Raw genomic sequence first — 12752 nt, forward strand, 5'->3', positions numbered from 1 at the left:
CACTCCAATCCATCCTGGATTGTTTCTTCTATCCATGACTTAATCCTGATCCAGCATTTTTTAACTTCTGGACATTTCCACCAGAGATGGAAGAAGGCACCATGGTTTCCCTTACATTTCCAGCAGGTTGGGTTTGCTGTTGGATACATTTTTGCCAATCTCGAGGATGCCAGATGCCATCTATATAACATTTTGTATAAATTTTCTTTATAGGATACTGATTTTGTTAATATGAGGTTCCTTTTCCAAATCTCTTCCCAATCATCTATATTATGGTCAAAAAATTTTGCCCATGCTATCGTTAGTCTTTTCACAATTTCCTCGGCTAGGTCATATTCTAACAGATAATTGTATAATTTAGATATCATGTTTTTTTCTGGATCCAGGAGTATTTTATCCAATTGTGTATTTTTTATTTCTAATCCAAATTCTTTTGAATCCCTATTGTATCTCATTGCTACTTGAAGATAGGACCAACGGTCTATAGATAGTCCTTGAGCTTCTAATTCTTGGATCAATTTAAGTTTTCCTTCATTGTCCAAAATTTGATGGTATTTAAGTTTTTTACTAATATCCATTGTATTAGGATGAAACATTGCCTCCATTGTTGATAACCATGTTGGGATTTTAATTTAATGATTTCTCCTAATACCTGATCAAGTTTTTATCAAAGATTTATGCAGGGTGTGTCTATGAAAATATGTGTGACTTTTAGTGTTCGGATTCCACAAGAAGGCATGCCACCCTATTTGTAAATCGTGACCTAATGTTATTTTATTTTCCAATTTAATCCAATCCTGAAGGTCTTCTAATCCAACTCCCTTCTCCAGTAGGAGACCCTATGCCATTCTAGACAAATGGTTGTCTGTTCTCTTCTTAAAAACCTCCATTGATGGAACACCCACAGCTTCTGGAGGCAAACTGATTAATTGTTCTCACCAACAAATAATTTGTCCTTAATTCCAGATTGTATCTCTTTGATAAGCTTCCATCTGTTACTTTTCATCCTTCAGGTGCTTTGGAGAATAGGTCAATCCCTGTGACTGCCCCTCAAATATTGCTATCCTGGCCATTTTCATAATTCCACAGTCATGTGACCACATTTTAAAATGATTTTACCAAAAACTATCATTTACTATCAAAATTTCAGCAAAACCAGCTAAACAACCTTGGATTTGCTTAATAACCACTGCATAACATCAGCTCAATAATATGACCAACCTGATTTACATGAATTGTGACCATGATGGGCAGATTTCATTATGGTCATAACTTGAGGAGTGCTTGTACTAAAGTATAACTATATACCGTATGATTCTTGCTAGATGACCTAGGCATCATTTTTGCCTATAATACCCTGTTTCTCCAACAATATGGCCTCCCCCAATAGGAAGTCCCAGCATGTTTTATAGGCATGAAATGAAATTGAGCCCCTCCCCCCAAATTAAGGCCTATATTAAAACATGCGAAATGGGGGGGAAATGGCGGGGGGGAGCTTGCTGCTAGGAAGTACTTTTGTTGCACACCCGGATATGGTGCTGCCTGCGTTGACACTGATACAAAGTGCCCCACCAACGCCAAGGTCAACATCCAAGCCGTTGCTGCCCACCCTAAGATGCAAGGGGGGGAATTAAGTCACCCCCGAAAAGACAGCCTAGCCGTTTTTTCGGGGCTCAAAAAAAACATAAGACCTGGCCTTATTATATGAGAAACACGGTAGTTAACCACTCTAGTTTCTGTTCTCTAGTAAACAGTAATAAAACGCGCAGTGCCTACAGTTATAGAAATAATACATGGTTTTCATGCCTGGTAGATAGCGATAACTTATTTCTGAAAAATATATCTTACTCTCTTTTAATGGCAAGAGCCACTGAATTAAATTCTGAGGTAAGTATACACTATTGAAACAAGTTGTTATGTGTTCTTCATCTTTTATGATTCTGAATATGATTTCACCGATTATGAGACAAGGCAAAAAATTAATCCATATTGTATCTTTACCTTTTGGAATTTTGCACAAGTCAGTCATATCCCTCATTTTGTTATATGTAAAATGATATGTCCTTAATTAGTTGTGTTAATGTTCTGTATTTCTTGGCAATATTTTGTTTACGTACAGATTAAATTTGAAGGCAGTGTGGTCACTGCTTCCTAATCAGTTTAACAGTGCTTTCTTTTCAGATTTGAGACTGGATATCCCTAATTATTTAAGTATTAAATATCTGTTCTCTCTATCTGATTTCAGAACCAAGTGGTTTGAGACAAATTGTTGTATTTTGTATCTAAAAGTATCTAAAACATTTTATCTTTTTCATAACAATAGAATATGCATTTAACCAACATATATGAAGACATTTGAATATTTCTCAGATTTTATTTTAGTGAACTATACAAAAATGTTATGTCTCCTCTTGGAAATTCAAACGAACAAACAGAAAGCAGCCGTTTCACAATCAAATCAAACTGAAGGAAGTAACAAGATAACGGCTGGCAGAAGCTGTTAGGACTCCCCTTCGAAATTCAAACAAACAAAACAGAAAGCAGCCGTTTCATAATCAAATCAAACTGAAAGAAATAACAAGATAACGGCTGGCAGAAACTGTTAGGACTCCCCTTCGAAATTCAAACAAACAGAGAGCTCTTTGCTGTAACGTCCTCATTCAAAATAGTTATTTTGTTCCTGGCGAAATGCACCAGCTCAGCTGCTAATTAACTGGCTTGCCCTTCAGATTAACGTTTCCTGGTTCTGACGTCAATCCACGATCTAACAGTCATCAGAGTCAAAACTCCCAACAGGATCGATCCTTCCAATCACAACACTATCCCCCACCGCAGGGCTCTTCCCCTGAGTCTTAACGATCAGGATGTGGTTTTGAAGGGAATTGTGCATGATATCTTCGAATAAGGTTTGAGGCATGTACCTTGGACACATCCTGCCAATAACGAATCTCTGTTTCATTTTCTAATCTCCCCACAAAGTACTGAAACCGTCCCTTCAGCCATCGTGAATCATAAATTCCAACCACTGTAGTATCTGTAACAGGTTCAGTGCTGGGCCTAGATGTGAAACGTGCCCGACCTAGGGCCTCCTTGAGATCAGGTCTACCCCGTTTTCCCGACGAGCCAAGAGTGGTTTCAAGTACGGGTCTGCGGGTCCCTCTCCGTTTGCAGGAATTAACAAAATGTCCCAGACCCCCGCAATAAAGGCACAAGCCTTCCTGAAACCTTCTCGAACGTTCTTGCGCCGTTAAGCGAAGGCGAAGTGCTCCCAACATCATCGGCTCCTCCGTCTTAACCGTAGCTTGTGAACGAAAAAGAGAAGGTGGTTCCACAACGGCCCGTCTGCTTCCGCGCTGTTGTAAACGGGCTTCAATACGTAAGCACTGAATTATCAATGCATCCAAAGTTAAAGCCCGCTCTGCATGGACCAGTTCATCTTTGATGGCATCAGACAAGCCTTCCTGGAATGCAGCCATATGAGCTGGTTCGTTCCAGTTAGAGTCCATACACAGCAAACGAAATTCTGCAACGTATTCCTGCAGGGAACGATTCCCCTGATTAATGTCCCGTAAACGTCTATCCACAGTTTGACTTTTAATTGGGTTTTCAAACATAACCCTCATTTGTTGCAGAAAACCCTGAAAATTATCCAGTAAATGGCTATCTTGAGTTAACAAGGGAGTAGCCCATTTTGCAGCCTGCCCAGACAAAAGACTAATAATAAATCCTGTCTTAGCCCGGTCATTTGGAAAGTCTTCAGGCCTCAAGGACATAAATAATTGACACTGCCCCAGAAATGCCGGAAACATGTCCATTTGTCCTGAAAATTTCTCCGGCATGGATACTGGGCTTTTCCTCACAGGAGGGGCAGGGGGAACAGCAGGAATTTGCAAGCTTGAAATATGATTCACCAACTGGGTTACCTGGTTTTGGAGGGTCTGGTTACTTTGTAACAGCTGGTTTATTTGTTGCTGTTGCTGCTCCACCAAATGCTGCAGTTGATTTAAATCCATCTTGCTTTAAAGATGGTTTGTTTGCGGCCAGGAACAATAATGTTATGTCTCCTCTTGGAAATTCAAACGAACAAACAGAAAGCAGCCGTTTCACAATCAAATCAAACTGAAGGAAGTAACAAGATAACGGCTGGCAGAAACTGTTAGGACTCCCCTTCGAAATTCAAACAAACAGCTCTTTGCTGTAACATCCTCATTCAAAATAGTTATTTTGTTCCTGGCGAAATGCACCAGCTCAGCTGTGTCCTTTTATACCCATTAAGGCAACGTGCTAATTAACTGGCTTGCCCTTCAGATTAACGTTTCCTGGTTCTGACGTCAATCCACGATCTAACAGTCATCAGAGTCAAAACTCCCAACAGGATCGATCCTTCCAATCACAACACAAAATTATCTTGGCAAATTGATCTATTCCAATAGCTTCAATAAATGCTAAACAGGAGTGAGGAGAAATTCCTGAGGCACCCTACACAAGAGGGCCTGTGAGGTAGACTTTTCCTCCCCATCAACACTGACTGAAATTAATTTTAGAGGAAGGAGGAGAATGCTGGCTCCAACTACTAAGAGCCAGTTGTCTATGGAGATTCTCAGTCATCCAGGTCATGGTTGTCCCAAAGGTGCTTTTTCAAGAGGCAACTGGACTTTCTTATGTTTCTTTGAAGATTTTCACTTCTCATCCAAGATGCTTGGATGAGCTCTGACTGGATAGTGGGGAATGGAAGGATTTATATTCCTTGCAAACAGCTGGTCATTTGCATTCTTTTAGAGAGACGTTGAGGCCACTTGGAGGTTTATCTGTGTCCTCAAGGTCACCTGAATAGTACAAATGGGTCTGGAGCCTTCTTGGAACTGCAGACCAGCTGTCTCCAAGGAATATAAATCCTTCCATTCCCCACTATCCAGTCAGAGCTGAAGAAGCATCTTGGATGAGAAGAGAAAAGCTTGATTCTTAATGAATGTATCTTTTCTTATACTGAGAGTATTTATACCAAGACAAATTCCTTGTGTGTCCAATCACACTTGGCCAATAAAAAGCCTATTCTAGTCTAGTCTAGTCTAGTCTAGTCTAGTCTAAATAAATCCTTCCATGCCCTACCATCCAGAACAAGGATGTATGCACTATGCCCATCCCATTCCCACCAGAATTCATCTTTAAATGTAACTCATGCTGTTTTGGTCATATGCCCATCTTGAAGCTAACTGGATGGGAACCAAATGATCCAAAATGGTATTTTCCTCTTTGTCATCAACCAAGATACCAATGTTTGGGGCTATATTAGTACATTTTAGTTCTTTTTACACTGATGTTGGTAAACGTTGAATACAGATATAAAAATAGCAATTCACTGAAATACTGTACAATAATTCAATAATAACATTGAAATGATTCCATATTAGCTCATATAATCAATTTTGCTGCCAGTACTTTGTTTTATGCATAGCCTGCTGTTTCTTTTTTTTTCAGATCACTGTTAAAACAAAAATCTTGCTGACTTTAAAGGGAGAAACATTTTCTGAACACAGGCTGAACTGTCAGCAAATTTACATTGTAATAAAAGATGTCATTTTTCTCTGATTCCTGTCCATTGTTTGGGGGATATATTTTGCATTGCATTAATTGAGATTTAGACTGCTTGTCTTGTGTGTTGTGTGCTTTTTTGTTCATCAAAACCCTACCTCTTTTGACAATCAAGGTCCATGCAAAAAAAAAAAGAAATTTTCTGTTTTGGCTTAAAACTGTCAGTCTAGGATATGCAAGGTTTATTGTTTCCAAAGGCTCATTAGGAATAATTGAGGAAATGTTTATTGTTGAAGCTTAATTATAATTCAGCAAAAATAGCAGGGTACAAAAAATACTAGGCTGAATAGACGGTTTTACTGGATGTAACTGAATTCAGTGTTCTTTCAATTTTAATTACAAAGCATCTAAAGATTACTGGGTTAAAAATAATACAATCAAAATATCAATAGTCTTTAAAAAGTCAGCCTGTGTGAATGCACAATAATCCGTGTACAAACAGTAATCTGTGGTCCAGAATATTTGTTAAAATCTTAGTATCCAATATTTATAAAGGAAATTGTTTTAATTATTTAATTATATATAGGGTTTTCATTCATAATCCTTCATTTTGGAAAGGATTAACAGAATTCAGATTTCTTTAAATTTTGCGAAATATCATTAATCCAAGAATATAATTTTGGATGATGAGTTAATATGATATAAAATTGGATCTAAATCTTGATTTTTATCTACGATAGTCTTCTGATCAGATATGCAGGATACTGAAAACAATAATGCATTTGCTTTAGATAATCACTGATTAAGCAATATTTATTCAGAAATCCTAATTAACTGTGTACTTTTTCTGATATTTCTTTTTCAGTCATAATCTTAGAAAATTTACCAATCCAAATAAAATCACACAATGTCTTGAATACTTACTATTCACCGCTTGCATAGACCTTTCCCACTCATGTTCTCTATAAAAGCTGTTTATCATATGTATAAAAATTTTCAAGAGGGGTTAATATTTGACTGATAACTGGAGATCCCAACTTTTAACATTCCATGTTACAAAGGAGATTGCTATTAAATATATTTAATAGTAGAAACATAACAGAAAGAAGGTATATTATATATTTACTATATTTTGTAGTATACACAGCCATCAATATTGATTTCATTTTTGAATTTCAAATCTTAATATAATGTTAAAATTGATAATTCTGTGGCTGGGAAGAAAAGAGATATTGAACAAATAAATATATTTTGATAGGCAGATCTTTTATTGCTGGAAATGTATTGAATTTAATATTCTGCATGTGATTACATAATTGATGCCAGTTTCACTCATTAGATTTTGTTTATTTCTTGTACAAACTATTGTCTAAATGCTAGTCAAACATCAGCATTTCTTGTACTTTTATGACTAGTGTAACACTGATACAATTCAAAATGATTGAATGTATGGTTTCAAAACATGTAATCTATTTGTGCTGAATTTGCAAAACATAATCTATTTGTGCTGAATTTGTGCTGCTCATTTAGCCGTCTCAAAATGTGATCTTGACAGCATTGCTATGAATCAATCCTGGTAAAAGCGTTGTTCTTGTTTCTTTCTTCTTTGACCATCTGAATTCTTCAGTTTGTTCATTAAATGTGTTTTCTGGACCGTACGATGCATATATATTTATTTAGCAGTGATATTATGAAATATTTATCTCATTGGTCTGATTATATTCTTTTTTTTTTCAGAATGATGCAAATTTTCTTAATACTCTACATGAAGTCTATTTACAAGTCTTGACCAAGGATACTGATAGCATCAAGCTATAACTGCAATGAATTGAATCCTACTGACCACTTATCTGCTTCAGAAACATTATGCCTCTTCTGTACAACTCATATATTTTAAAGACATTTTTGAGTTCCTGAAGTCTTTTTAAGCCTCCAAGGAATACTGTTCCTTAGAAATATTGTAGAAATAATGTTCTAAGAAATGGTGGGGTTTCACTGTGACCAGTTACCAGCAGGATTTTATTTCTGTATGGGAAATACGGTCTTACGTTTAACAGCACATTTTTCTTATTGTTTTAAGCAGTGGCAAATATTTGATATAATTCTTTACCATATACACCCTGAATGTTCAGGAAAACTAGATTAAGAACATCAACAGTTGTGAAATCAGCTTAAAATTTAAGGAGCCATGGAAGAGTTTAAGAGGATACTTCTAAGGCTTTCGAAGGAATGGACGTGCAGTATAAAATTTCTGCTTTTAGCCTTAACATAGCAACAGGATGACCTCTGGGTCGTATCAACCACAAATTGGCTCTTTATGCAGAATATGCATTCACTTTTACTAGGAATATATGAAATATTATTTCCTTTGAACAACATGTTCAGTGTGTTTTAGAGATCTATATATTTTTAAAAAACATTTTTTAAAATAATTTCAGTGGAATATCATTTTTCCCCCATCCAGGTCAAATGCCAATTGTGGTATAGATTTCCTGTAGAAAGGTTAAAGTGTTTCTAGATAAGCTGTTGTTCAGTTACTGTTTGTAATAGTATTAAGAACTCTCCCTAAACTTGCATTATATACTGCTGTAAAGATCAAACTTCTTCCCAAAATAAGTCAGAATCTGGCCTGTTTTATATGCTGCTATTGGTCTTTTGTGATTTCTATTTATTTCATTCTAGCATGTTACAGTAGCTAGCAATACTTAAGTGATAACATATACTCAATTTATTCAAGCAATAGCAATGTAAAGATTAGCATTTTTAAAATTATGTCTTTGTTTTATATTGTGAAATGTAATTTTGTAGTCAGTTTACCCATTCAAGTTGCACTGCTTATTTTTCAAAGCATGGTTGAAATGGAGGAGGAGCAGTCTTCGCTCTATATATTATGATATATTTCTGTGAAGCCATTAAAAAAATAGGGCTGGCAAAAATAATATAGCCTACTATGTATGCCCATTGTTTCAAGATAATCTGTAACAAAGTTCTGGAGTAAATCTTATTGGTCACTGTCAGTGATAATGAAGATGGCATTATCCAGTTGATATTTCTAATTCATCAATGAAGTTTTGATTATTGTGACTCCATCACAAATCAGTGTTTTTGATATAAACTGTGTGTTTTTTTTTTTAACTAATCAGTATGTCTACTTATATTTTGAGTGATTTTAGGTAGAAGTTTTTATGTTTAGCAAACTCTGCCTTCTGAAAGAACCTCTTCAGCCTTTGAAAGTGTTTCTAATAACATAGTATTTTATATTGGTTATATGTACAAAATTCAGGGAAATGTGTGTATAGTGACACATATTTAACAGGCTTTAATAGTGAAACTCAAAAAAGTATCTTTTCAGGCTTCGTAGACTTTTTATAGAAAACCAGACAGCTCCCTGCTTGTACACTGGATTTGTTGTAGCACACCCATGTCCGTATACCAACAACAAATTTACTGAGTGCAGCATTCTTTCATGTATAATTACAAGCTATTGTCAGACTATTAAAACTGAATTTTGTTGCCATGTTTTGTTTATGGATAAGAAAGAAATACACAGTCATAAATATTGTAGAAAAAAAACCTCAGCCATAAATGTGAGATTTGCAGTGATGAAACATATGAAGTATGATAACAGTGAATGCAAGTATTATATTAAATATAGAGAGAGAAGGTTTCCTTGACATTGAATGTACTGTTAAGTTCCTTGGTTTCCAAGAATTAATGAGAAAGGGAATATTGCATTAAACAGCAAAGATATATCTAAGTATGTTTGCTCCAATAAAACTTTTTTATTCTCATTTACTGTTTTGTGTTGAAAAGCAGTGCGAAAGTTAGTTCATGGCAATTCTCAATTCTTTAGGACATATATAAGGATCACAAAATAAGTCTCTATTTTCCAGAGAATGTCCTTAATTAGAAGGTAGTTTGAAAGCTTAGTGATTTTTTAAACATTTTTCATTGATACTGAGTCCTACGCACGTTAACTTTGCAATATGCAGCTTAAGCTAGGAGAAGAGAGGTGTACAATGTAGTACAAAGCACTGTTGGCAGCATTCACTGTTATCACACTAGTGCTCTTATTGCTTGTGGTCATTGACAAAATGAAACCCTTTTTAAGAATTGCTTTGACAAACTAAACCGCAGAGTAAAATCACAGATGTTTACAAAATGTGAAATCACTGGACAGCTTTAGCCTGATTACCTAAATTTTTAGTAAAGGTTTCACTTTTATAATCTCTCTTATTGTTCTCTGCATGCACCAATAACAAATGCTTAAATAACCAATTTAGGCTATTAACTTTAATTTTTCTCCTGGCAAAGTATCCCTTGAAAGTAGCTCATATTTTAGATTAGATTCTAAAATGAATATATACTATCTAAGCATGTATTTTTACACTGCCTATATGCAGCTTCTAAAAAAGTTTAATATTTGTCTAAAGTGGCTTTCAAACATGCAGCTTATTGAAGATCTGACTGTTGTTTTGTAGGTAAAAGATATTGTCTTTGAACTGTGCCTAATAACTATACATTTGTGACACATTTTACAGCATCTAAATATTTTGCAAAGGCCTAAGGCACAATGTGACACAGAACAGCAATTTGTATTTTCAGTCTTGAAATGGAACTTTCAAGACTTCAAACTGATTAAATTTTAATTTTTCCTATTTTTGTTTGCTTGGGTCTATTGCATTCCCGAACTTTCTTATATTATGTGTTAGCAAGGGTATAATTATTAAGGGACTTTCAATTAAAGTATTTAATATCAAGTGTTTGGCACAAATAACAAGAAACCAAAAAAAAAAAAACCCACAAAAAAACCCCCTAGCAATCTCTTCTTGGCTATTTAGTTGCTCTTTTAGCATCTCTTAAAGAGGAAAGTGTGCAATATATATATATATAAATATAAATATACGTATATATTTCACCTCACTTTTTGACATTTGTAAAAATGTTAAGATGCAATATCTTCACCTTCTGTGCGGAAAAATTGCAATAATCTTCCCCTTGTAGTTGGCTTTTGTAACACTAGCATGTCTTTGTTTGAAATCCATACTATATTCAGTATGTTGATTTACTGCTTTAGTTTGCACTCCCATACTGATTGTGAGTTTGAGGAGCTTCAGATCTTTATTATCTTAATAACTTTGGAGATTACTGGGCATAGTTATACCCCAGTGGTGCAGCACCTATATCTGAAGAATTGCAATAAACAAAATATGACCTCAGTTTCCTAGGTCTATGGACATAATAGAAACACTAAAGGCCATTAAGGAAGAAATACTTGTGTATATTCTCTTCCCAATCTCCTTGACTGTAATATAACTTGTTTATGACCCTGTGCACAGTTATTGGTGAATCGGCTTGTGGGAATACATGTGTTGGAATCCTTGATCTGTTGATGCTCCTAGGATAGACTGAATTGTGCCTACTGGTTTTCAAGCAGTTTTTAAATTGTCATCACAATGCATCAACAGTTCAGTATATGGGTATGTAATTTGTGCCATCATATTATGTTGGCAAATACTAAGTTATTGCATAAATGTTTAAAAATGAACATTTTCAGTGGAAATTTTGTATGTTTTCAAATATATTTTTGTAATAAAACTCAAAAAGACAAAAGTTTCAATCTGTCCTGAAACTTTATTGGTAATAGTTTAACTGTGAGAAAAAGCTTAGGCAAGCAGCATATTGAAATCTAGCAACTGGCTTTATAAACAGAACGATCTGGAAGCTGAAGAAAGCATTTTTCTTTTAAAAAAAACAAAACCATTTTTTAGTATTGTTTCCATGTCTTTTATGGCATTTGCCATAAATCTTGTAAAATTTGTTAGTCAAAAATATAATTTAACTTCGTTATACTTAATGTGCTGAGTTATGCTAGGTTTTATTGATAGGTCATTATCCACATCACTACAATTACTCATGATAATTAATAGCTGAACTGTGGGGGTCATTTTCCTTCCTTCAGCATTAAAATGACAAGCAACACTGACAAAGGATAAAGATTTATGAATGAAATGCCAATTAAATGCTAATGAATGAACCATTGTGATTTCATGATGGATTGTATCCAACTGCATTCTTCTGCCCTTAATTAAGAAACTTTAATTAAAATGCCTTTCTTCTGTAATTTCCTATACCTCCTAGATTTCCAGGTAATCCTCCAGTCCACTCCATTCCACATACATTCAGCAACCATTCAAAATTACAACTGTGTTGATGTACCTGTACTTGAAGTTACGACTATTGCAGCATACACACACAGTGGTCACATCATTAAAAAAAATGGCACTTAGCAGTTTGTCCATCCTTGCAACTGACCGCAGGGATGCTGCTATTGCCCCACTAGCCTGCCTTTCCCATATCTCAGCTGCCTACCCAGCCCACCAATGCAAGCAAAGTTGCTGCAGCTCCAGGGCCCTGCTTCCTGCCCTGCCAGTGTTGCAATATACTGGTACTGACTGTTACGATAAACGTGGCAATGCTCAACCTTGTAAAAGTGATGGATGGACAATGGAATGTAGCCATGTGATAAGGTGCTGTGTGGAAAGGTACTGGCTGGAGAAACGGAGAAATGAGAGTAATATGGGAGAAACGAAAGTTAAGAGTAACTGGGAGGAGCTAAGAAGTAGGGGCATAAGATACCAGCTATGGCATAGGTTTGCATTAGCATAATTATGTAGAAAGCTTCTTTGTCCTGCTATGACGTATGCATGTAGCCTATAAAAGGAGTACCCACCATTATTAAAGTGCCTTTTCATCCCGAGTAAACACTGGTGCCGTGTGTTTATTTATTTACCATGAGAAGGCCCAGGGCTCTGAGTTCAGACCCTGTCGTCGCCAGGAGGCAGGCAGTGAAAAGCCACAACTGGTGACCCCGACGTGATCCAGCAGGACGAGCCAGCTGCAGCCCAGGGATGCCGTTTGGTGTTACGGGTCCCTCCCCAGGAATCTTTGGCAGAGAAGATATCCTCCCTTAATCAGGGACGCCGTTCGTGTTACGGGTCCCTCCCCCAGGAATCTTCAGCAGAGAAGATATCCTCCCATAGCAAAGCTGCATCTGGCTGCATCCTCACAACGTGGAAAAGCTCACAGCATGACTTCAGGAAGGAGTGTGCTGCCCTGACTCTCATCTTACGCACTGGAGAATCAGCAAAGCGCGTCGTAAGTATGGGCTCCCCAATTTCGAAGGCTCTGTCCAAGCATGTGGAAGAGCTTCTCTTTTT

The 12752-nt window shown here is 36.2% G+C and overlaps 1 protein-coding gene across 2 annotated transcripts in view; it reads left to right on the plus strand.

Annotated features, from left to right (window-relative positions):
- The window catches only part of DCP1A (decapping mRNA 1A), a 43647-nt gene that overhangs the window by 23137 nt on the left and 7758 nt on the right, over window positions 1-12752 (plus strand). The window contains exon 10 of one of the 2 annotated variants that reach the window (XM_026723883.2): window positions 7270-10190. The exons of the other annotated variant lie outside the window; for it this stretch is intronic. Within the exon in view, the coding sequence (XP_026579668.1) occupies window positions 7270-7350 (81 nt within the window). The 3' untranslated portion in view covers window positions 7351-10190. Of the gene's footprint in view, window positions 1-7269; window positions 10191-12752 lie in introns of those variants that run through there. 2 annotated transcript variants of the gene reach the window in all.

Source organism: Pseudonaja textilis, chromosome 2, assembly GCF_049901715.1.
Source record: "Pseudonaja textilis isolate UNSWEBS1 chromosome 2, rPseTex1.2, whole genome shotgun sequence".
Lineage (NCBI taxonomy): Eukaryota > Metazoa > Chordata > Lepidosauria > Squamata > Elapidae > Pseudonaja > Pseudonaja textilis.